The 27893-nt window shown below is 34.7% G+C and overlaps 1 protein-coding gene across 1 annotated transcript; it reads left to right on the forward strand.

Annotated features, from left to right (window-relative positions):
• Positions 1–27892, forward strand: LOC121424827 (signal recognition particle subunit SRP72-like). Its single transcript, XM_041620624.1, has 17 exons — positions 1–178; positions 10436–10553; positions 12178–12298; positions 12865–12930; positions 14372–14449; positions 15635–15775; positions 19041–19153; positions 19817–19874; positions 20453–20584; positions 20804–20932; positions 22039–22111; positions 22537–22697; positions 23624–23727; positions 24305–24382; positions 24918–25102; positions 25519–25675; positions 26193–27892. Exons 1-17 carry the CDS (start codon positions 64–66, stop codon positions 26359–26361), a joined length of 1998 nt encoding a protein of 665 aa, XP_041476558.1. The 5' UTR covers positions 1–63; the 3' UTR covers positions 26362–27892.
• The last annotated feature ends 1 nt before the right edge of the window (position 27893 follows it).

Genomic DNA, 27893 nt, shown 5'->3' on the forward strand with positions numbered 1-27893 from the left:
GATTTTGTTATCGTACTTCAGCCAGTTAACGTGGCTTACAGTAACTGGCGTGTGTGTGCCAAAATGTCGAAACAAAAGACACCTGAAGTGAATTTAGCAAATCTTTACCACGAACTGAACAAGTTTGCTCAAAATGCTGATTACAGTAATCCCAGGGCACTCAACGTTGCGAATAAGAGTAAGTATTAGCCTACCGTTTGACCGATAAATGTGTCTATTTTTGTCAGTCATATGGTCCGCTCAGTCAGTCCGAGACGTCGTCGTCTGGACTCCGGCTCGGGGTAATTACGGTACCGGTCACTCTAGGCGACACCGCAATACTTACCCGTGTTAAGAAACTGGGACTCCACTCACGCGCATTTGGGCAGCCCTAGCTTAGAACTAAGCTTTCTTTCCGTAAAAAATCTTTATTCTTATGATTCAATAAATGTAAATGAATATATAATTACTGTTAAACATGGTCATTGCTAAGTAAGGTACAGGCACTCATTCAAATGAACAAGGTTATACTTGTAATATAACCTTGTTCTCAGTTATAATTTATATCTCCATGTGTGGCAAAATAAGGGTGGCAATGTTTGGCTTATTTTCTCTTTTTCTTTGGGGCAAATGCTTGATTTTTTTTACACTGACTGTTTCCATTACACCTATTATTCATACAACTTGGCTCTTATTTAAATTTGATTCTTTGAATCATTTTTTTCTTAATTAAGAATAGAGATCAAAAAATGAAATTTTTTTGCCATATTACTTTCCACCAATAGAGGGCGTACACAAATATATGCCCAAAATTCAAGTTTTTGAGCGCTCTGGTGAATGAAAAATTATTCCCAAGTTACTAATGAAAAAAAAATTGCAACTGTATGGAAATTAGTAATTTTGGTCACAAAAGTGATATTTTAATGATTTTTTAAAAGTGTGTGCTCTGTACAACATTGACATACCATAGTCCTACCTCTAGATTCCCCACAGGCAGGGTGGTAGCAGTGAACAAGTGGTTACAGGTAGACCCATGCCATGGGCATGGGTTCAAAGGCAAAGCATCTTACGTGCGAAGGAATATCAGTCGTATGCACGCGACACACATGACACTTCTTAAAAATTTCTGGGCTTTTGCCCACATAAAATATTACCTATGATCTTATATTTCACATTCTGCTATGACACCGATTCATTTAGATCCTTCCGTGCAGGGCTCTCGCAAAGTAAGGAATTACGCGTGGCGCATTTTTCAGAATTGATAATATTTTCCAACACCCAAATTTTGCGCCGGGCCGCGCCGTTGCGTGCGCGAGCGCATTACGTGCGCCCACGATACACGCGCGCGCGTGCGCGCTGCTTAAATGGACGATCGGGAACATTTTAAAATTGATTTGAGGCGCTAATTAACTTTAAAAAAATACATGTACTCTATATACCCTCCGATATGAACTCCCGTTCTTCAAAAAGAACGGAGGAATGGAAAATAAAACAGAATACAAATTATAAGAAGTCCTAAATATCTCAGATTACTTAACGGACAACCAGGAACATTTTAAAATTGTTCTGAGGTGCTAACAAGTAAAAATATAGTTTATATACCTTCCGTTATGAACTCTCGTCCTCCGAAAGGAACGGCGGAAAGGAAAATAAAAAAGAATAAGTAGTCCTAAATATCTCAGATTACTAAATAAGAAGTCTTAAATATCTCAGATTACTTAATGGATAATCAGGAACATTTTAAAATTGATTTGAGGTGCTATATAACAAATAAAAAATATTTTATATACCTTTCGTTATGAACTCCCGTCCTCCAAAAGGAACGGCGGTAAGGAAAGTAAAACAGAATAGAAATAAGATTCCTAAATATCTCAGATTATTAGACGGACAATCGTGAACGTTTTAAAATTGATTTAAGATGCTAACAAGTAAAAATATATTTCGTTATGAAATCCTGTTCTCCAAAAAGAAATATAAATGACATATTATTTAGACGATGGTGGAAAGGAAAATAAAACAGAATAGAGGTCGTAAATATCTCAGATTACTAAACGGACAACCAGAAACGTTTTGAAATTGTGTTGAGGTGCTAACAAGTAAAAATATATTTTATATACCTTCCGTTATGAACTCCCGTCCTCCAAAAGGAGCGGTAAAACAGAATAGAAATAGAAGTCCTAAATATCTCAGATTACTTAACAGTTAATCAGGAACGTTTTAAAATTGATTTGATGTGCTAACAAGTAAAAATACATTTTATATACCTTTTGTTATGAAATCCCGTTCTCCAAAAAGAAATATAAATGGCATAATATTTAGACAATGGTGGAAAGGAAAATTATACAGAACAGAAGTCGTAAATATCTCAGATTACTAAACAGACAACCAGGAACGTTTTAAATTGTTCTTAGGTGCTCACAAGTAAAAGTATAATTTATATATACCTTCCGTTATGAACTCCCGTCCTCCAAAAGGAACGACGAAAAGGAAAATAAAACAGAAGTCCTAAATATCTCAGATTACTAAACGGACAATCAGGAACGTTTTAAAATTGTTTTGAGGTGCTAAGAAGTAAAAATATATTACCTTCCGTTATGAACTCCCGTCCTCCAAAAGGAACAACGGAAAGGAAAATAAAACAGAAGTGCAAATATCTCAGATTATAAACGGACAATCAGGAACGTTTTAAAATTGTTTTCAGGTGCTAAGAAGTAAAAATATATGTTATATACCTTCCGTTATGAACTCCCGTCCTCCAAAAGGAACAGCGGAAAGGAAAATAAAACAAAATAGAATTAAGAAGTCCTAAATATCTCAGATTACTAAATGGACAATCAGGAACGTTTTAAAATTGATGTGAGGTGCTACCAAAATATATTTTATATACCTTTCGTTATGAAATCCCGTTCTCCAAAAGGAACGGCGGAATGGAAAATAAAACAGAATAGAAATAAGAAGTCCTAAATATCTCAGACTATTAGTACTAAACGGACAATCAGGAACGTTTTAAAATTGATTTGAGATGCTAACAAGTTCGTTATGAATCCCGTTCTCCAAAAAGAAATATAAATGGCATAATATTATTTAGACAATGGTGGAAAGGGAAATAAAACAGAATAGAAGTCATAAATATCTCAGATATACGGACAATCAGGAACATTTTGAAATTGTTTTGAGACCTGTGCTAACAAGTAAAAATATATTTTATATACATTTCGTTATGAAATCCCGTTCTCCAAAAGGAACGGCGGAATGGAAAATAAAACAGAATAGAAATAAGAAGTCCTAAATATCTCAGACTATTAGTACTAAACGGACAATCAGGAACGTTTTAAAATTGATTTGAGATGCTAACAAGTTCGTTATGAATCCCGTTCTCCAAAAAGAAATATAAATGGCATAATATTATTTAGACAATGGTGGAAAGGGAAATTAAACAGAATAGAAGTCGTAAATATCTCAGATATACGGACAATCAGGAACATTTTGAAATTGTTTTGAGACCTGTGCTAACAAGTAAAAATATATTTTATATACATTTCGTTATGAAATCCCGTTCTCGGACAGAAGTCACAAACATCTCAGAATAACGATCGATTTAGAATGTTTTAGAATTGTTTTCATGTATTAATGGCTTTGAATTAGTTTTATATACATTTTGTTATGATCTCCCTTTCTTCTCTGGTTTGGCTCTTGTACAAATGATTAGCCTCAGTGTTTTGACTATAGGTCAGATAAGGACAGCTTGTCCCCCAGGAGTTTCGTAGGTTACATTTTATTTACAGTGGATCCCCAGGCTCGATGTGGCGAGTAAGTTACGAGGGTCGTAGAACTTTTTTTAAATTCTTCTGACTATTGAGTGACACCACATGTTTGAGCTGTAATTTGTGTGTGGATTGTGTGAGCAGTTGGTCAACTTGATCTGCTGTATTGGTAGATGATAACACGCCCCCCCTCCCGGAAAAAAAAAATATTTTGTCCCAATTTCCAACTCCATATGTCCCTCCTTTCGGCATCAGTTCATCTGACTTTCCTTGAATCAGAGCACAATGCAGCCAATCTCCATGCTGGTCTGAGTGGTCTCTCCTCCATTCCATCTTTCCTTCCATGCTTTATTCCTCTACTATTTTTCTTTATTTCTGTTCAAACAAGTTGTACTTCTTTTATTAGTAGAGTTTGGAACAGGATACCATATGTAATTAGATTGAATAAATCAAATTGAATGATATATTTAGCATGACATATTTTGCCACTTTTGATCTTATTTCTTTAAATCTGTTTTCAATTCATTCAATTCACATGCTATTCATTTTGAATTTCATATCCTTGTATATACTCTTTTTCAGAGTAACCCCCCCCCCCCCCGAGTTTATCTCTTCCATATTGAGAAAATTCCAGCTTTCATAATTCTTTTGGACGAGTATGATAATGAAGAAGTTTGTTTGCTAGTCTTAAATTGGAGGCTTGCCTTATTGGCAAAATTTCAATGATAGCACGATATGATTAATAAAAGTACCAGTCGTGGTTCAAATTCAATTATGGACATTTTCCAGTCATATTTAATGCAAACGTTTTTAGTTTCATCCAACTATTCCTTATTTTAAAGTATAGTTTACTAAAGAATATGCATTTTGGTAGTTTGACATTTTAGAACCGACTGAAAACGTAGACTAGCCCCTTTCACGAACCCTCCTCCCATCACTTTTGTTTACGGAAAAGTACAAATTGCGCAATCTTGATCGAGAACCACATGGTCATCAGAAATCTGATACTTGTGTTGTCTGGGGTTTTCATTCTAGATGGGAGGTGTGGGGTGGGGAGTGGAAAATACCGTCAGATCAAATACGCAAAGGCGAGACAAAGCTTATGTGACTTTGAAGGAATATTGCTTAGATATCGAGGTTTCTTGAGCATGTTGGCCCGTTTTAGCATAACTGTGAGACATGAAATATAATGGTAAGAACATGGAAAATATTGGCATTCATGATCTATTATGATTGCCTAACTTTGGTAAAAACTATTTCAACTTATTTCATACATTGCAATTTCTGTCAAACACTTATAAAAAAAATTGTATAACTTTTATCTTTGCTTGAAAAAAAATCACAATTATCCAACACTCGAAACTTTGCACCCTAATAATTGTAAACAAAGGCATATCTTTCAGTTTCAAGATTGATTTGACAATTCGTGCAGGTAGAAAAATACAAAACCTCACCTCAATCCAAGTCCCAAATATTACACATTCATAAATCAGTTCAAACAACATTCAACCATCGAATACCATTTACCACTAACACTAAAAATTGCAACTTCGACTTTCTTTGTATTATACTTTAGAAAAAAAAATAGGAACTTTTTTTATATGACCCGTGTACTACCTTATAAACGCCAACTGCATGTATGAATTAAGTTGGCGTTTTCTATTTTGTGAGTGTTCATTACTTCACTCAGATATTTCATTACCGTCACGGGTACGATCAAAGAAAGAGAAATTATAGATTAGTGACATATGTAACAATATTTCAATCAATTTAAGTCATTAAAAAATAAAAATGAAAATAAAATATCAGGTCTAGTAAACAGACAGGCGCGGATCCAGGGGTGGGGTGTGTGCATACATGTACCCAAAATAAGTTTGGAATTGATGACTTTTTTTATTTGCTTGTCATTTTTCAGGGGGAGGGGGGGGGCAAAATTCCTTTATGAATGATGGCATTTTTTATTATTTTAGTGGAGAGAGGTCGTCTAATTTAGGAGACACATCCACCCCCTCAAAATTTTGGAACCGCGCCAATCTATTGGCCCATATGATTAAGAAAAAACACAAACATCCTGTAGTTGCGAAACTTGACAAAGATGAAAAAGGTAGGTCGGAAAATAAGGGTAAACAAAATCATACATGTAACATTTGATGGAGTTAATTCTTTATCAAGTCACTCAAAACAATCATCACAAATTAATTTTGAAATACTCGATCATGCACAGACTTCGAGGATACTGAATTCATAGCAATACATTCTTTCTCAGTCACTGATTGTGTGTGTACATGCAAGGAGATATCTCCTTGGTACATGTACCTCTGTTAGAAAATGTGTATCTCTCTGGCTATACCAGCTCGCCATGCAGGCAAATAACGTAAACACGCTCACTAAAACCGCCATGCTACACTGTCATGTCAGGGCGGTGTGCTGGAGTCAGTCAGTGCCGTGGTGAGCGGGGTGCAGCGCGCTAGCGCAGCGCTGGCATCCCCGGGTTTGGGATGCGTGGTAGCGGTCAGCCAGGCGCTTGCTTCGAGCATGGAGGTAGAAAATGCTTCGAGCAATTCAGGCGTGGCGCTCGCGGAATTTGGCGTGGCGCTATTTTTTAAGGCGTGGCGCTTCATCGATGGAATGATTTACGCGTGGCGCTAAATCTCCAAAATTGAAGTACTCAATGGCAGCGAGGGCCTCGCTTCCGTGACTTCTCCTTGAAGTTTCTTTTAAAAAACATGTATATTTTCTTGATCTTTAGTGAAGATTTTACGGAGATTAAAACTTATCAGCATGGATATCAATTTTCGCCTAAAGAGGGCGCGCGATTTATATTCATATCAAAGACACAACAAGGGAAAGACTAGGCACCTACACTATTTTACACGCAAATCGACGCAAGGCATTACGCGAAGTCTGTGAAGTGTCCAATCTCTTCATTGTATAGACTTTAGGATATGTGTGTGTGTTTGAGTTTTGTCAGACGTGTATCAATCACATATGATTATTTACGTCTGGGACCGACATTTAACGACACCATCCGAAAGACGTGACCAGGGTTCGAACCTCTGCATCAATTTGTAACTTCCCCGCAGCTTGGATTACAGGCGCACGCCACAACGCCCAGATACCAAAGTGTACTGCTGGTTTTTTTCCAGGCACGTACCGGTATATTATTTTCATTTTTTTTTATTAGTTATCATTTTAAATTAATTGCAAATAAGTGTTATCATCACCAATACTAATTGTTAATTATGTTTTTGAAGGTATTTCATTTATTGGTGCCCATAATTAGTAAATTAATCATAAGGATTACGCATTCAAAGAATTTAGACACAGTTATAAAATTACCCAGGAGCTGAATCAAGGTTGTGAAATTATTAGCGCCACCAACGGGCTTCCTTGTATTTCCGTAGAAGAGACAAGCGAAGTCACTTTTGAGGCCGAGGTAAGCGAAATTTGCTATTTTTTAATGATTATAATTTTTAAATTATTTTCATATTTGTTTAATGTATTGCTACTTACCTGCAAGAGCCCCGGTGCGTAGCGAGAAGGAGTTTCGGCAAATATTACTTCAGCAATGAAGCGATGTTTGCCGACTACTTCGAAATCCAGGGTCAAACACGGTCCATTGTACGAGGTTAGTATATATATACTAACCTCGTACTTAGTGTGAGTGAGGTAGACCAAAAGCTTCGGTCTCTGTTCAGCTGAACTCTGTTGGCTTCACTCACCAAATACAGAGACCGAAGTTCTAGTGTGATCTGTACAGGGGACTCAATGGCCATATGTTTATGTCTTAAGATTGGATAAAACGGGGAAGTGAATTTGCACGACAGCCGAGGTAAGTCTAGTCTTGAGGACGCAATGATGATGATTTTTTTAGATATGTCATATATTTCTTCATCATTGACGTCTTGACACTCTCTCCATAGTGCCTTCAGCGAACGACCAAAACAAAGATGGATTCCCCCAAAAATCCATCCTTTTAAACCGAAGTCAAGAGCATTCATTTAATTCTATTAATTCTTACACCTTTCTACGCCTAATGCATAGGAAGGTTTTAAATATTACTATTTAAAAATGTAAAAAAATGAAGATTTCTTACCTAACTGATGCCGCGTAGACCCCTCGTTCCACATGTAAACAACGGAAATACAATAGCGTCGACCCTTGAACCGGAAAGCAATGCCGTCTTAACGAACAATTTAGAGATAAAAAATCTTATTTAACAAATATTAGAATTTATTTTGTGATCATAAATAATTTATATATATTGATATGAATTATTTATGGTCACGAAATAAATTCTAATATTTGTTAAATAAGATTTTTTATCTCTAAATTGTTAAAACCTTCCTACGCATTAGGCGTAGAAAGGTGTAAGAATTAATAAAATTAAATGAATGCTCTTGACTTCGGTTTAAAAGGATGGATTTTTTGTGGGAATCCATCTTTGTTTTGGTCGTTCGCTGAAGGCACTATGGAGAGAGTGTCAAGACGTCAATGATGAAGAAATATATGACATATCTAAAAAAATCATCATCATTGCGTCCTCAAGACTAAGGTAAGTCACTGTTTTTGTTCCTTTTAACTTGATTTTTCTCTGTTTTTTTGCACAATAATGCCAAGAGGGAATATTAATTTGCATATTTGTCGCGTTAATTTTCAAAATTTTTATTCATTAAAGACAAAAATTGGAGAGCCCCGACGGGGGATTTTGCATTGCAAGTCCCCTAATGGTGGCTGCACGATAGGGAGCCGTCTGTGTACGACGGCTGCCAGCTGTCTAAGTAATAGGCTGAGTGAGATATTTTTGCTGTTGTAGTACCGTACCCACTCATTCAATGAAAAAGGTTATAATGATATTTATTATAACCTTTTCAGTTACATCTCCATGTGTGGCAAAATAAGGGTGGCAATTTGGGCTTATTTTCTCTGTTTCTATGGGACAAATGCTTGGTTTTTTTACACTGTCAGTTTCCAATTACAGCTACATGTATTCATCATATAAATTGGCTCTTACATGTATGTAAATTTGATTCTTTATTTATTTTTTCTTAATTAAAAATAGAGATTGAAAAATGAGATTTGGTGTGCCCCTCCTGAAAAAAATTGGCAGAGCAAAAAAAAAAGGGAGAATGAAGAAAAGAAAAAAGGAAAAGTAGAAAGACAAGAAGAAAAAGAAGAGGAAAATAATATTAGGAGGAAGAGGAGTGAATGAAATAATGTGAGGAGAAGGAACTTCAAAGCTCAATAGCAAAAAATCAAGCACATTAACCCATGTTATTTTTTGCATATTTAAGATATAATAGTATCTCTGTAAAAAATTTGTGAAAACAATATGGATTTCATTTTAACTGAATCGTCCTTAAATTTGAATCTTGAAAAGATGAAAAACGAGGGGTTTCTTACCGGCCGATTACCTGCTAAGTGCTAGTAGTAACTGCAAAATCTTCCCACGCTGCATAATACAATGGGCTTGACTCGTTTCATGATGACCTGTCGGAGATGAGCTACGTTTGTAGAATTTCAATTTAAAAAAATTATTATTTAACAAATGATGTGATGATATATGTGTACCGTTAGGTCCATACATCAAAGAGAATTGTTGGGCATGCCTAGATGATTAGAAGCAGGTTGTACAAACTTTCAGATTTCTCAAAGAAAACCCATATTTCATGAATAAAGAAATGAAATGAAAAGGAAGTAGATATCACTGCCTGTTGTAAGAGATATGTAGGGGAAGGCGGGGTAAGTTGAGCATAGGGGCAAGTTGAGCCACCAGCCCCAGGTCAATAATGAATGAGTCAGACATTGTGGTGGTGTCATGTATTGATGACCCATAGCATAACCCCTAACCCCACCACATTGTTTCCAGCTTTGAAACAAAAAGTAGTTTTTTTAGAGGGAAAAATATGAATTTCAGCCAAAAAAGTAAGAGTGTGAAATAGATAAGTGCTTTATAAACACACACGTCTTTAAATATAATACAGACATGATAACAACATTATTAGTCCAGGTATGGATCTTCATTCTTATCATAGTCTTTTATATGATGGATGCATAATAAATGTGTGGATACAAAATTATCGCACTAAGTTCGGACTGGGGTAAGTTGAGCCAAACAGCATGGGGCAAGTTGAGCCATGGTAATTCCTATGGTAATGTATCTTAAAAAAAAAAAACCATAAAAATTGATTGAAATGCAGGCTGAAAGGAACAAATTTACATAACTGCTCTTTTCCTTTTACAGGATGTTAGTATTTATAGAGAATTAGCAAGTGAAAAGACTTTAAACAAAAAATTGACATGCTGGTTCTCCCCCATACATTTTGTACATAGTTTTTGTGGCTCAACTTACCCCAGAAGGTGGCTCAAACTTACCCCATATATGGGGCAAGTTGAGCCATTTGACATCGTTTTTTTCAAAGGTCACGATGACTTTCAGTGTGGGGATAGAAAGTTATATATAGGTGGAAAATATTTCATCAGAATTAAATTTCAAGGCAAGGTACTTATTTCGTCAAGATTATTAATCATATCAATTCTAACATGCAAAAAGCAAAAACTGTCACAACTTACCCCGCCTTCCCCTATATGTATGTACCCCTAATTGCCGCAAGTAGTAATTTTCATTGCAGAAGTTTCTTCTAGATCTATGATGAACAATAAAATTCTTTTGCTCTTATTTTTCATTTTAGTATTAAAAGCTAATCGTGGAGATGAGACTGCTTTCCAGTGCAAGATCATTTGTTTGATTCATCAAACTCAGTTTCAGATTGCTCTTAAGGAAATAGTCAACAACCCTAATGTAGCCAGGTGAGAACCCTATGGGATGATTTGTGATACTCACTGGCCGTATTCTCAAAAGAGGTGTCTATTGTGCCGTAGTACTAAACCATGGACTAGGCAAAGTTTGCAAATAATATTTTATATAGTACACTGAGAATGGTCCAATTACGGTAAATATGTACTTTGGGTGAAAGTGTGCTGAATTCATGCTTGAACAGAGTGAAATAAAAAATCAGGTAAAGTCCATGGTTTTATACAATTGAAATGTCTTGTTAGAATATGGACCTCAGAGTTTACCAGGATCTCATAGAAATTTAATTCTCTTGTTATTCTATTATTTGATGGGATCTAAAATCTTTGGTTTGTTGGCACCATGTGATGTTCAATTTTGTTTCTTAGAGCAGCGCTTCTCAAACAGCCGCGGCCCACTGGTGGGCCTTGAAGCTCTCACAGGTGGGCCGCAAGAAGCTCCAGAGGGAGAAAAACTACATTATATTTCACAGACCTGTCTAATCAGTCAACGTGGGTCACACAAAACCAATGCAGGCTGAGGTATCATGTACATGTATGTTGCAAAGCATGCACTGGTCTTGCACACTATGATGGTTTCAATCTAATTTTTATGTGAACCTCATATGCATGCATGTTGTGTATGTAGTTAATTATTGCCCATTTACCAGACTTTTCCGAATGCAGATTAGTTATCAAATTGTTTGTTTCGAATGTGCTTCAGAACTTTGTGTTCAAATTTCATGAAAAAATTTTTGCATCAAACTAGACATTTTCTTAAAATTTTGGTAGGTGGGCCTCGAAAAAAATCTGAGAGTCAAAGTGGTCCTCGAGTAAAAAAAGGTTGAGAAGCGCTGTCTTAGAGTCAGCTTTTTCCTTTTTTGTCACTGTCATTATCTTCAGTGTTGTCATCCTCCTACATGTATTTCTTTACCATCCAACATGTATACTGTCTTCACCTTCCTTTTCTCCATCAATCTTCTCCTTTATCTTCCTCTCTTTCACTCCTTTCTCCCTGTCCTCCCCCTGTTTTGATAGCTGAATTTCAGTTGAAGTTGTAGTCTTTGTTACATAAAAGCCAGCAGTTGTATCCTGAAAACTTATCTTGATATTTTATCTTTTGTCAGAGATGTGACAAGATTGGTATTCTGGATGATGTCTTAATTTTTTTATCATGAATATTGTCATAATGCACAAAATTACATGCTTTATAAACATGCACAATCCCTGTATGATTAGTTTCTCTCATCATCCATGATTATTTTCAAAGATTTTTTTCCACACTGCTAGTAGTTAGGCCCTACATTTTAGCTTCTCTTTATTTTCCTCTTTGTTCTCTCTTCTGAAAATCTTTCTCAACTCTTTGTCTCTCTGTATGATTAACTGCATTAATGCAATGCACTTAGTCACATAAAGCTTGCCACTGTATTGAGGATATGTCCTGACATGTCATAGACCTTAATACAGACATTCACTCGGATTTTGCTTGGTTTATCTGTGAAAAGATTGGCAGATACTTATTGATAAGAGGAAATAACACATCTGCTGTGGTGGGATTTTAACCAATGAACCAATCCTGCTATTAGGAAGTTTCCCGTTTGTTGTCATTGAATGTTTAGTTTATTTTGATCTTATTCTACAGTGGTTTGTCCTTTGAGAAGGCTTACTGCCAGTATCGACTGAACAAGATTCCAGAAGCTTTATCAACCATCAGAAATGTTTCTGACCCAAGCCCAAAGCTCCAGGAGTTGCTTGGCCAAGTGGTAAGGTGGTTGATATCAGTCCAACCAACAAAGTAAATTGTCAAAGACTTGTTAGCACATTCATGTGCTGTGATGACCGTTGTCTGACCTATAAATATTTTTATCTTTTCATTGTGATACACTGTCTCTTATGGATTAATCTTTGTTAATAAAACACAAGTATTCATTTTTTCTCTCTTAGATCATGATCAAATTTGCCAATTTTAAAAAATCTCTGACAGTATTTCTGCTTTATCTTATTTTTTTTCCACATTAAGTATTTTCTTGCATTAAATCCTGGTATATAAAAAATTGAACAGAATATCTGTAATACTGACTTGATACGAATCTGCATATATGTTCCTACCATTCATTCTTACTGTATTTGACTGTGGAAAATTTTGAATTAAAGGATATAGATAGTGCTCACACTTTGCATATGCTGGTCTGAAAATAAAAAAAAGGCATGTGATTCTTTAACTGATGGACAATCAACATCTGCCAACCGTATTTAGTGACCAAAATTTGAAATATCCCCCAAAGTGAGTTAACACCTTGATATTTTCACTGTTTTTTTTTTTTTACAGCTTTACAGATTAGAGCAATACAGTGAGTGTGTCAACGTATACAAAAACTTGATCAAAAATACATCAGTAAGTAAAAATATGAAAGCTTGGTGTCTTTATAAAGTACATTGTCAATTCTTGTTTTCACCCAACCTGCACTGAAAAGCAGTTAATTGTTCAAGGTTTGTAATTGATTACAACCTAAAATTGACTTGAGAATACAAAAAAAACTAAATGGAATCTTTATAATGGCATATAATAATAGTGGTGGGCTGTAGAATGTTGATGTTACAGATCACAGAGAGGTCCAGCTCCAAATATGCAGCTTGTGCTTCAGAGCATTTAGACACCTTTTTTAGAAAAATCAGTTGAAATTGAGAGGGTGCTGCTCCCAAAAACGATTTGGGACGAAAAGGTTGTTGACCCCAACCCATTTTCGTCAAAATTGAACATCTCAGCTTCTGCACAAGTTCTTTTAATGATATTTATTTCAATTTCTATGTTAATTTGGACAAGAAATTCATTTGTATCAATACAAAGTTTATGTATAAATTATGTCTTTGTACGGTAGTTAAAATTCAACCCTTACTTAATTTGGCATGGGGTCAATTTGACCAGCCCCCTTGACAAAGTTCATCACTACGGGATCGCAAGTAATTTTTTACTTGCCAATCAGCGACTTTTTACTTTCAGGCCTTGCGCATCTTCTGAGACCAAATTTGCAAAACCCGGGTACACAGTTCCGAAATTACGCAACATTTTTTAAGTGCATGTCAGACCTAAAATTGCTGAAAAATGTGATTCTGTGTACAAAGTCAATACAAATTGGGTTCACACCATTTGCATTGACTTTGTACACAGAATCATGTTTTTGAGCAATTTTTGGTCTGACATGCACTCACATAATGTTGCGTAATTTTGTAAATGCATACCCGGGCATCACAAATTTGATCTCAAAAGTTGTGCGAGATTTGGAAGTAAAAATTCAGCGAGCAGCGCGCTTGAAAAATGTAGGGGGGGGGCAAAATCCACCCCTCGGCCCTTTAGGTTTAAGAGTATCATTATGAACAGAAAATTTCAGTTGCAACAACACTTAAAGATTTGTGAGTTTATGGACAGTTGTCAGAATTTTGATTTTGATAACTTATCTGTAAAATTGAGCCTCGTGATGCATCTAATGTAATGATATTTGTGGAAAACTGAGCCCACTGCAGAAAGCGTTGCATTAAAAAGCAACACACACAAAAAAACTCAAAAGCAAGTTCCTAACATTCATGTTTTATTGGTTGAAAATCCAGTTGTGTTTTATTTTTTTGATGTGTGTTTGATCGCAACTCTTTCTGGAACAGAACCCTGATCTGTTTTTGTTATGTTTTCCAGGTCATATGAAATATTGAAATTGTGTTATGTCACACCTTGAGCAGTTCATAAAGTTCATAAGGTTGGAGAAAAGTATGAGTCAAATAAACAAAAATGGTTGGTGATTTTTATGGAATTACTCAAATATCAATTTCGTGTTTGTTTCCAGGATGATTATGAAGAAGAAAGACAGACCAATCTATCAGCCGTCATTGCTGGCCTTAAACTGTGGGAGAATAAAGATGTGGTAAGAATAGACCTTTGTTTCCATACAAGGAATAATTTGAAGCATGTGCATGGGCAGATAATAATAATTGGCATTTATATAGTGCTTTATCAATCTACGACTGTTCAAAGCGCTTCACAATTATTATTACCCGATCACTGGATTCATAGCATTCCAAGCAGCCTGTTAGGCGCAAACTTGCTAAACCAACCACAATGACGGTTGTTTCCTACTGGTACCCAATTAGCACCTGGGTGAGAGGAGCAAAGTGTGGATTGACGCCTTGCCAAAGGGCGCTAGGCCATGGTGGGATTCGAACACACGACCCTCTGATTACAAGGCAAGAGTCGGAACCGCTACACCACTGCGCTTCTAGTTGGATTAGACAGAATACTGTGGGCAGGCCCATCATTGTGTGCAAACAATATGAACCATGATATGGCAATGTATCTAACCCCCGCTTAATCTGCCTCTGTGTATGTTTGCTCGTTATATGCGTGGAAAGGGAATTTCCAAACCTTGTAGAGTGTATTTTTAAAAAATATCAAATCAATATTTAAGGTTATCAGTTTTAATCATTCATTCATATTCATTCTAATGATATAATGTTTAATGCTTGAAATTTAGAAGTTGTTATCATTATTGTGAAATCTATAAACTATTGGCCATTCAGGTCTGCAGCCAAGATGTCTTGTTGATTTCTTAAGTGTTACTATTGCTTCCAGCTAATATGTAAATAATATATGACATACAATAACATGTTCAAGCTTCTTCCAACCTATTTCTGTAGAAGGCAACCTTTCTGCAACTCTTGTGGGTTTGAGAAATCCATAAGTTGGAGGTATGATCATTTGATCATCCCCAACAGACAAACTTTCAATATGTGACATACTTTGGGAGCCAGTATGTTACAGGTGTATCACACTGATGTTTGATTCATCATTAACGGGATATTTATTGGTATTAATGTTATGTTAACACCAGGACAAATATAAATTACTTGATACATTGTTTGAGCCATTAACAATGCATTAATCAACCATGTCAATTTCTAATTTTGTTTTCAGCTTAATGTTGTTGGTTCAAATGTCTTTGGCTCATTTCTTATTATCAAATGTCCACTGTCCACCAACTCATATTTTTTTCAAACAAGTGTGTCTTCGCTGTTGTATTTAATAAGCAATTCGAATGAATCTCTAACTATAGGATGATCCAGGACTGGAGGATGAAACTTGGGAGCTTAGTTTCAATCGAGCATGTTTGCTGATTGGTCAAGGGAATTACCCAGAAGCCCTTGCACAGTTAGTCCAGGCTGAAAAGCTTTGCCGAGAGATGATGGAGGAGGATGTAAGTAAATTGCCATTTGGCCTAATACTACTTTGTCTAATTTATATCTGATCTTAATGGTCTAAATGCCATTTGGCCTAATACTACTTTGTCTAATTTATATCTGATCTTAATGGTCTAAATGCCATTTGGCCTAATACCACTTTGTCTAATTTATATCTGATCTTAATGGTCTAATTGCCATTTGGCCTAATACCACTTTGTCTAATTTATATCTGATCTTAATGGTCTAAATGCCATTTGGCCTAATACCACTTTGTCTAATTTATATCTGATCTTAATGGTCTAAATGCCATTTGGCCTAAAACCACTTTGTCTAATTTATATCTGATCTTAATGGTCTAATTGCCATTTGGCCTAATACCACTTTGTCTAATTTATATCTGATCTTAATGGTCTAATTGCCATTTGGCCTAATACTACTTTGTCTAATTTATATCTGATCTTAATGGTCTAAATGCCATTTGGCCTAATACTACTTTGTCTAATTTATATCTGATCTTAATGGTCTAATTGCCATTTGGCCTAATACTACTTTGTCTAATTTATATCTGATCTTAATGGTCTAAATGCCATTTGGCCTAATACCACTTTGTCTAATTTATATCTGATCTTAATGGTCTAAATGCCATTTGGCCTAATACTACTTTGTCTAATTTATATCTGATCTTAATGGTCTAAATGCCATTTGGCCTAATACCACTTTGTCTAATTTATATCTGATCTTAATGGTCTAAATGCCATTTGGCCTAATACCACTTTGTCTAATTTATATCTGATCTTAATGGTCTAATTGCCGTTTGGCCTAATACCACTTTGTCTAATTTATATCTGATCTTAATGGTCTAATTGCCATTTGGCCTAATACCACTTTGTCTAATATATATCTGATCTTAATGGTCTAATTGCCATTTGGCCTAATACCACTTTGTCTAATTTATATCTGATCTTAATGGTCTAATTGCCATTTGGCCTAATACCACTTTGTCTAATTTATATCTGATCTTAATGGTCTAAATGCCATTTGGCCTAATACCACTTTGTCTAATTTATATCTGATCTGAATGGTCTAAATGCCATTTGGCCTAATACCACTTTGTCTAATTTATATCTGATCTGAATGGTCTAAATGCCATTTGGCCTAATACCACTTTGTCTAATTTATATCTGATCTTAATGGTCTAAATGCCATTTGGCCTAATACCACTTTGTCTAATTTATATCTGATCTGAATGGTCTAAATGCCATTTGGCCTAATACCACTTTGTCTAATTTATATCTGATCTTAATGGTCTAATTGCCATTTGGCCTAATACCACTTTGTCTAATTTATTTCTGATCTTAATGGTCTAATTACCATTTGGCCTAATACCACTTTGTCTAATTTATATCTGATCTTAATGGTCTAAATGCCATTTGGCCTAATACCACTTTGTCTAATTTATATCTGATCTTAATGGTCTAAATGCCATTTGGTCTAATACCACTTTGTCTAATTTATATCTGATCTTAATGGTCTAATTGCCATTTGCCCTAATACTACTTTGTCTAATTTATATCTGATCTTAATGGTCTAAATGCCATTTGGCCTAATACCACTTTGTCTAATGTATATCTGATCTTAATGGTCTAATTGCCATTTGGCCTAATACCACTTTGTCTAATTGATATCTGATCTTAATGGTCTAATTGCCATTTGGCCTAATACCACTTTGTCTAATTTATATCTGATCTTAATGGTCTAAATGCCATTTGGCCTAATACCACTTTGTCTAATTTATATCTGATCTTAATGGTCTAAATGCCATTTGGCCCATTCAATATTATCAAGTGTGTTAGCCCATTTAAGAATCCATTTTAAATAAACTTGTAAATCTGACTGACATAGCATTTGGAATTCCTAGTCATAACACCGAACAAAGTCATCTTAACCCTAATACTCCGGGGGGGGGGGGGGGGGGGGGGCCATAATGGCCCCCCCTCAACAATTTTCGCGATATATCTGCTGCGCGAAATTTTTTCACCTCGCAGCTCACTGACTTTTTACATTCAAGTCTTGCGCAAATTTTGAGACCAAATTTGTGACGCCCGGGTACGCGGTTACGACATTACGCAACATTATGCAAGTGCATGTCAGACCCAAAATTGCTCATAAACGTGATTTCATGTACAAATCCAATGCAAATTGCGTATTTAGCCAAAATTCAGAAATGTATCATTATTTCTACTTTTACTGATTAAACTTAATTAATTTTGCCTTGTTTATGATCAGAATTATGTCTGGAACAATTTCCATTGAAAAAACAATAAAAAACAAAAAGTAAAAAAACAAAGAAATACATAAGAAATTCACAAAACAATAAAATAAATAAGAAACTTATTTCCAAACCAAAGTTTTTTTGAATTACGATTGTTAAGAATGCTACAAAGAAAATTTTTACCAAAAATTAGCATTCTAGGAGCTTTATTTAGTGAATTAGAGCAAAAAGTATGATTTATGCATAAATTAGCATAATTAATTCATATAAAATAAAATCGCATTATTTTGGAAAATTTTACCATACAGCCTTGTAGATTACATCGCACACTACCAGCGTGCAAATTTTTGCGTCGCTTGCGCGATCGGCGGCCGAGATCTTAAGGGGGGGCCATAATGGCCCCCCCCCCCGGAATGACAAGAATCAAAATACCCCAGGAGATTTAGGGTTAAGGCTGCCTCTTAGTCTTCTTAGGGTTTACCCTAATAAAATAGACAAGTTTTGTGATAAATTTGCAATGTGAAAGGTTGACACTGAGTTGTCTCGTGAATCTTTTCTTTCAAGTCTCCATCATTTTTAGAGACCATATTTGTGGCACCTGGGTATGCAGTGAGCATTGCGCAATAATATATAAGGACATGTCAAGCATCAGTTGCTGAAGAAAAATGAATTTCCAGGCTCAAAAATACTCTGTCTTTTTATAGCTAAAGGTATAATCCACCCTAACAACTAATTGATTGGAAATCTGAAAATAATAGTAAATGAGGGAGCCAATGATATCACACACTCCCAATTTCTATAACTTCTATTAATCTCCAATATTTTGTAATTAATTGTGATGGTGATTTATATTTCCTGTGAGACACCAAGCCAAGTTTAACATTATACAAAGAAATAAAAGAAATAGTTGATGTCAACCAAATTGAAAATATTCTATCATCTCTTTCTTTTTATGATGCACTGTAAAATAGTAAATTTTGGCATTTTTTTTCTGTGTTTCCATGTAGGATGATGTTGAAGCTGAACTTGGAATAATCTATGTTCAAAGAGCTTATGTGTTACAGCTACAAGGCATGAATGATGAAGCTATCAAACTATATAATCAAGTTGTTAAAGCGAGGTGAGTATATAACAACTCGGAGTAGACGGCTTGAACAAACCCATACAGAGTGTTTTACATACTTGGTAATCACATCATTTGTGATAATGGAGGAAAAAAATATAATGAAAGCTTGAAAGTATTCAGAAATACAACAAGAAACTAATAATGAAAAGTATTTTGTACATATAATTTAATTATTTGTCATTATCGAGCTTAAAACCTACAATAAGTGTCGGGCAAAGTTCTGTGTAATAAATAAAACTAGTCTGTGAGTGGCTTTGAAATCAAAATAAAAAAATACTGTGTTAATAGTCAATTTAATTTCTGTCAAAATGTGATGAAATTCAACCAAACGCTATGTTCATGATTTTATTATAGACCATCTGTAACATGGACTGTCAGAGTTTCAACACATCTTTCACAGTATGCAAGTGCCATGTTTGGGTGAACCTAAAATTCATGTATCTCCTGACCTCATTCCCCCCTTATTCTCTAAAACTCTCTCTATTATTTTTTCTCAATCAATCAATCAATTCATTATATAGATTATAGCGGATAAATTTTGAGTTCAATTTAGGTTTGAAAGCTTGAGATCTGCTTTTAAGTGTATGCTGCAAACTGAAAATTGATTTGGCTGACTTGTGAACAAATTTTGCAATAGTTTTTGTTTGATATTCACAGGCCTTCAGATATTGGGCTAATGGCAGTGGCTTCTGCTAACATTATCTCACTAAACAAAGTAAGTATTCAGCTTGGTAGCTTGAACAATTATTCTTTTCATTTCATTTAGAACTGATGTTTCATATTTGTTCATTTACTGTTTTTTTTATCAAGGTGGCAGTTACTTGTAGTTTTAATGCTTCTCGTTGCTGTCTCTACTGACTTTATTCCATTTATTTCTTCTGTCCGATTGTACTGTTTGTAACAAATTGATGAAAATAAATGAAATGAAGTAGATATAATTACATAATTCCTACATGAAATGTGATCAAAGTTTAAAAAAATGTTAGGAAGCAGACTAGACTGGAGAACAATAAGTTATGGACATATCCTCCACTTCATAAAACAGCTGAAATGAAAGTTAATTATGTTGAGCCTCCTGCCCTTCAGGGCTCCCAACAATAGTCTACATGCCTCTTCTATACTTTCAGTTTGTGAGTGACCAGTGCACTGCAGGCATTTTATTTATTGTGGTCCCAAATAGGATAAAGATAATTACAAAAAGTGTGTTTTAGAAGTTCCATTCTCATTAGCAAGTATCGTGGCTTTCCAATTACATATTCTCTTTCTTCTGTCATTATTTCTTACTATCCACAGGATCAAAATGTATTTGATTCCAAGAAGAAGGTTAAGGCTACCATGGTTTCTGGTCTGGAGAACAAACTGACCAAAGGTCAAAAGTCACTCATGTCATACAATAGGTTCCTTCTTCTACTCTACACTAATCAGGTATGTTGAAACTTGACCCCTACTGAAAGGTCAGTCATCTTGATGGATAGCAAGCAATGTTGAATTATAATTCTTGAATTATAAATCAGTTTGAATTAAACATTTGTTGAAATATATTTACTATAGATGTTATTTTGGAGGTTGTTTATTATCTTAGATGTAACTCATTGTAGGCGAGACTGAGTTGATTACTGATTAATTTTTTATTATAATCTTTAGTTTGAGCAGTGTCGCAAGTTGCTTTCCACCATGAAATCAGATGACTATGGAGAAGAGATGCTGTGTCTTCTTCAGGCTAGTCTCTTCTGTCGTCAGAAACAGATTCCTAAAGCCGTCCAGGTTATTCAGGTTAGAATCAAATCAGTGTTAATTTATACTATATTATCTAGTTTTGGTACATTGAAATAGACTTATCTTTGAGAAATCGTATACCTCTAATGATAACTAACATGAATTGCATATGTGGGACAGTGTATTAATTTTGGAAAAATACTCAGCCTATGTAATTTTGTGCTTATTTTGCTCACTTCTCAGCAATTTTACATTTTTTTTCCAGAGCCATTTGGTACATATTTTTTCATTTATTTATACAAACACTTAGGTGGTCATTTTGTTGGATTCTTTTCATTAACACAACTGGTATCTGGTATTTTTCTTTAACTAACCATGGTCTAACTCTGCTAAAAATTTTGGAAGGCAAATGTGTCAATGTTTTGTTTATATTGTATTACTCTCATGTTTACTGTGTTCTTACCAGGTTATGCTTTAAAGGTGAAGAAAACTATTTTAGTTACCACTCTGTTATGAATGTGTTAAGCACTAAATATGCTGACAAATTGAATCTGTACTGATAGGGATTTGAATTCCACTTGGCTATCCATAGTGAAACCACATCTTTAAACCAGAGTTTAAATTAAATCAGAGTTTAAAATATGGGTCTCTATATTTAAATCATACTATGATATCAGGACTCCAAGTGCCAAAGCATTATTTATGTACGTTTGTATTGATAAGTATTAAGGGGCTGATTTTGTTCTCAAACGGTCGTCATTCATTCTCCACGATTGGAAATAAAAGAGAGAACATAAAGCTCAGGGCCTAAACAGTAACAGACTAGTGCTTCTGATGATATCACTGAAACTGTCTGAGTCAACAATTTGGTCAGTAGTGACAACGTCAATGAAACACCCCCAGGAATCACAGGGAGTCTCAATTTTGGTTGAATTCATGGTAATAGATAAGAATGATGCATGTATAATGAGAGAAGTGGATATATGTTTACTGACCAAGTTAAGATATAACGAGAAATTTGGTAAACTCAAAAGAGCTGTTAAGGTTCTGTAGTCCTTAGTCCACTCCAAAAAGGAGCAATTTATGATGTATTTGAGATTGGAGATTTGAATTCTCTAAAGATTGTTTTGAATTATAGCTCTTTCTCTTTTCTTTCATGATAGGACTTTGTTAGTTCTCATGATAATGTTGGTTTGCCTACTCAACTGACTGTAGCCCAGCTGTTTTTGCTTCAAGGTGAGTAAATTAAATAATAATTGTAATAAACTGATTGCAATGTAGTGTTACCTATAGAGAGTATGGCTGAAACAGTGTTCCGCCAGTCTTTAGGGGATTAAAGTAGAGGATTTAGAGATAAAGTTTTTGAAAAAGAGAGATATTGAAGCAGGAACAACTGCCAATTAAAAAATTTTCTTTCATTTTTAACATCAATTTTATCAAATTTTACATATTTTCAGAGCAATGATTCCCAATAATGCTTGATCCACAAAGCCTGTTCAAGCTACCATTCAAATGCTTATAGGTAGTATTTTCATGTGGTATGATGTTATTGTTACTGATTCAATAGGTATTCATAAAAAAGATGTGAATTTTGTTGTTGTTGTTGTAAACCCTGCTTACTGTATTAGTTTGTAATATTATGATATGAATGTCATTCATAGGAAATATTTCCAAAGCTTGTGATGTCCTTCAGTCTCTGGATGGCAGTAGTCACAGACCTGCCATCGTCTCAACACTGGTGGCGCTCTACGTTGGTATGGAGAATGGGGAATCCGCCATTGGTGTACTGGACGAAGCTGTTAATTGGTACAAGCAATATGGGGTAAGTTAAATGGCATTTCAGTCTTTCAGATAATATTCTGACATTTATATGTTATATTATCCTACCTAATTCTCCAGGATTGAAGCCAAGAAATAACTAAATGTTGGGGGAAATGATAATTAGAAAAATTCATAAGTACACCTGATTTATAAATTTACACTACTTCCATGTGAAAGAGTTAGTAACTGATCATCTGGAATATTTATTGATTAGAAAGCAACCTTACGGGACAGCTTCTAAAGCAAGCCCTCAGAAAATCTAGACAGCCTGTCTCCAAACCACTATATGGGAATAGGGAAATTTAAATGGTTGCAAAGCTGGTGAGGTGGACACCTTAGGCAATTTTCTTGTTGCCTGGGACTAATGTGAGAGAACTTTTATTTACTATTGTTGGGGCGTTTTGGTCTTGTAGTTAAAATTTGTATTTCAATCTGAGGGACGTGAGTTTGATTCCCATCCATGGCATGTATTCTGTCAGAAAGAAGTTTACCCACATTTTGCTGCACTCCACCCAGGTGAGGTAAATGGGTACCGGCAGGAAGCAATTCCTCAAAAAGCTGTACGTACCGAAATCCGTAGACTAGCTTAGCCGAGATAATATAGGAGCACCCTGAGCACCTAACAAGGTGGATGCATGCTCTAAATATATATATATATCTGATATTATTATTTTTTTTTGAACATGGAATGGTTAACTGAAAATCAATATATCTAATATATATAATGAATTATCAAAGCTTTACTTCTTACATTAGTTCTTATGGGAGAAAAAGGAGGTTATTGAACCATTTGATGCACACGGAAATTATGTGACTGAATTAAATAAATATTAATTACTGATATCATTTTCATAATTTTTTTATAGGCTGGTTGTTGATCGAGCAGATTTAACTGTGTAATACTTTGTCTCAATTCATATCTTACAGGGCCCTCAGAATGAGTTGAATATTCTTCTTCGTGAGAATACAGCTTTCAAATTGAAGAGAGGTCAGTCCCAGGCAGCCACTTCCATGTTAGAAGATCTAAGAAGGTTAGTTCCACTCAGAAATAAATATCATAAGATAAAATTGAGTTAATTGGTAGTGAATATAGTCTGCCTAGAATATTTTCTTTTAAGATAGATGGCAATATATAAATCCCATACTGTTATTAAATGTTAGTAATACCCAAGTATCATTTCTATTATTTGTCTTTGTGTCCTTCATTGTTATTCATCAATATATTTTCATGAATCATTATTACACATAATATAACATTGTATTTCATCCTGGGATAGCTTTGAAAGGGATTATTTTTCCAAGGTTCAAGGTCATCTTATGTACAGTCACATAGATTCAAACCATAGGTTACAGTTATGTAGTCAGACTTTTCTCCTTGTCCTACCTCTATGTGGCCTTTTCACATTAACAATGTGTGTTTGTATTTAATGATATCTTTGTGTGCTATTTTCTCAGAGTAGCCTTGTCAGTGATTTAGAAACTGTTTTTGTCAGGAGCTCTGTGTACATTTATATTTATAACTTTTCCTTTGCCGAATGATTGACAATAACTTCTTATTAATTTTGAATCATATTTAAGAGATAAATCTTTTTTCTTGTTCTGTTTTAGGTCTAACCCAGGAGATATCAAAACCCTAGCTCAGCTTATATCAGCCTACTCCAAGTTTGACCCCAAAAGAGCACAAGAGTATCCTTTATGTTGTAATAATGAATTTATAGACATAATATTATTGATTTTGTTGGTGGTGTCACTATATTATGCTTTTTAAGTAATTACCATTTCCATTAGTTTAATTATTACTATCACTGTGTCATGACATAATTGTTTTTTATTTATTCAAATGGCGTTGTAGGAGTCAGTCCCGAGTATTCTGATAAATGGATTCCAGAACTTGAAAACATTGTTGAAAAAAATCATAATTTTCCATGTACTCAACAAGTAAAATCTTTGTCTCTATTATGGCACTGAACAAAGTTGATTTCTAAACTTAATCAATTAAAATTGAAAGTGATAAGTAGGATCAGCGTTCTTCACTTTCTTATTCAAATTCAGTGATGTTTATAATGTCTCCTGTAATAGAGACTGCCATTGTGTTCACTATATTTCTTCTGGCTTTGCAATTTCAAGATATCCCTGATTATTTGGAAAAAGCATATATGGGATAATGTTATTGTTTTATTATATTGAATATTGAATTATCCTTGACACATTGCCCTTAAAGACTAAGTAAAGAGCTACCATCAGTAGCTCAGCTCTCTGCTGATGTAGATGTAGATGTATTAGAGAATACTCCTCTAACACTAAGCACTAGACAACTGAAGAAAGGAGGAAAGACTGACGGAGAAAAGACTGGTGCTGTAACATCAGTTGAAGAGATGAAGAAGAAAAGAAAACGAAAGAGAAAACGTGAGTAATATTTCAAAAATATTAGATAATATTATATGTTTATTTGAAAAATAAGCAAAAATTTGTGAAACTAATCATTTTATAAAGAATATTTAATCAGAATCCCGCAAAGAGTCTGATAAAAAAGCAAGTTTAATTGAATTATGAGGACATTTTTAGAGAACTGGACTGTTGTAACGGTTTTTAGAATACGTTTGGGGGTGATGCGAGTGCCGGTTTTCATTTTGAACACACAGGGGAATGACCAAGATCTTGGGTAGGGGAAATCTGACCCCCCATCTTTCTAGCTGTGAGATGGGTCTGATAGGATCTGAATATTCCAGAACGTCGCCCCCTTAATTTTCATATATTTTATACCATAATTTCTTGATTGTGTAAGAATGAATTTCTTATTGATTTGTATTATACATTTGTAGCCCAGCTGCCCAAGAATTTTGACTCCTCGGTAGCACCAGACCCTGAGCGATGGTTACCAATGAGAGAAAGGTCATACTTTAAGGGAAAGAGACGACGAGATAAGAAGGGAGGAGTAGGCAAAGGAACACAGGGAGCTACAGCAGGCAGTGGAGATATGTAAGTTATAGAATGATATAAGAAGAGAAAGAAGAATAGGAATGGAAGAAGGAAGAATGAAGAAGAGATGGAGAAATAAAGGAAGAGGATGAAGAGGAGGAGGATGAACCAGCAGAATTATGCTGAGTATTTGTGAGATTTGGAACTCTGTAGCTGAATTCTAAAGAAGTGTTTTTTAATGCTTGATATGAAACAATTGTGCATATACTGAGAAAAGAATGTCTGCTTTTGTCACAGGGTCCTAGATTTTTGCTTGCTTGCTGTGGTTTGAGTCCATTGTAATTAAATGATAATTTATTGAACAAATAGTAGCATGAATTCAGAACTGTGATCTTATTCATGCTCAAACCATATTTGTGGTGCTGGACAATAATAACCATTGAAGTCAAATTCTTGCAGTCTACCCCACCCAATCAACTTAACTTTTAATGCAACAATAATCTAAATTAACTAATTAATTCTAAGAGCTTTTAAATCCATGTTTACATTAAACATGTTTTATTTATTGTACCACCAGGGATGCCAGCAAGCCAAGCAGTGTACCAAACTCACCCCGCCCTGGATCACAGACAAGTAGCAATACAGCCTCCCCCTCACCAGCTAACCCCACCCCCAGGCAACAGAAACCAGCCTCAGCTGCTGCTAAGAAGAACAAAGCAAAGAAGAAGAGGGGAGGAAAATGGTAGAATGTGATAGAAGGAATGATGATTAAGGGAAAAGGATTCAGGAAGGGGGGCAATATTCAATCTCTATTCTTTGAAACACAGTTAATTGTGATGTGATGAAAACAGATCAACATTGAAAAAGCTCTGCAGAGACAAAACAAATTGATACAACTTAGCCAACTAAAGTTATGTTCTTTGCTGCTTATGACATTTCTTTGTAAATCATGCCAAAATTTGATTACTTTACAATTTCTTTGCATTTTGTTTTGACTCTTTTGTTGACAAACACAACAGGGAATAATTAAAGTTCTCAAATTTGATAAGGAGTTTTCATCAATGGGAACAAACTAAAAAATTATGTACAGTCCTTAAAAAAATCTACTACAAAACACATGTATGTAGCAGTTTTTTAAAAATACTTAGCAAATTTCAATGCAATTCTTAGAAAATTATTCCCTACACAATAAAAAAAAACAATCCTAAGTTCATTAGTTGTTTATATTTTTTTCATTCTAGTTCCAGATTATAACACATTGTGTTTTCTATTACTCATTAAAAATTAAAACCTACAGCCAAATGTTTTTTTACTGCAATTAATTGAGTTCCCTTGTTATCAGCATGTAAAACCACTCTGAATGTTTGACTTACTCACCTAATCTCTCTGTAGGATTTTATTATTTATATCTTGGTCACATTTGTTCTATGGCAGCAGTATGGCGAGTAAAAATCAGTCGTTTTGTTCATTTTTATTCAAACCACCTATGTAGCTGTTACAAAAAATTTGTAAAACAGCTGTTTTTTACTTGCTGTCCAGCCACTGTAGAGCAAATGTGACTGAGGTATTATTTGATATATGAATGAATATCCAACTTATGTCTTTTATTCATTACACAAACAATATAGTTTTAATGAAGCAATTCTTCTATTGTTAAAGGGCCTCAATTTGGCTATCTATTTTTTAATAATGTACAATAATTTTTGTTGTGATACCCTCAATGTGCAATTCAGCATAAATCAAGACAGTATGTTTGCTGAAATTTAGCTTGTAGTAATAAAATGTCATTTATTTATGATAAGATCAAAAGAAAGCTTGATTTTACAATTCCCTTGACTTATATGATTTGGATGAAAAGGGTTAAAATGAGACAGATAAAATATTTAAATTTCATTGAATTTTGACAAGGAATAACATAGTTATGATGTTAAATGTTTTTAATTTTGTCAGTGAAAAATACTCAGCACGTCCTCATGAATTATTTTAGATTGAAGTTATTTATATTCAACTTTCCTCCTACATTGTAAAACAGAATTGATTCATGATTTAATGTGTCAAATCATTACTAAACTGGATCATTTTTTACATGTGAGACATGTTTTCTACATACAATATATATGTCTGAAAATATAATGCAGATATCATGTAATAACATTAATCCTCTCCACGCGTACTTCGAATCAATGCACAAACAATCAATACATTGTTTCCTTACCTGAACATATTCCAACATAGGGGTTCATGGCCCAGCACACAAAGAGTTAAACAAAAGGGAGAG

This window comes from Lytechinus variegatus, chromosome 12 (assembly GCF_018143015.1).
Source record: "Lytechinus variegatus isolate NC3 chromosome 12, Lvar_3.0, whole genome shotgun sequence".
NCBI lineage: Eukaryota > Metazoa > Echinodermata > Echinoidea > Temnopleuroida > Toxopneustidae > Lytechinus > Lytechinus variegatus.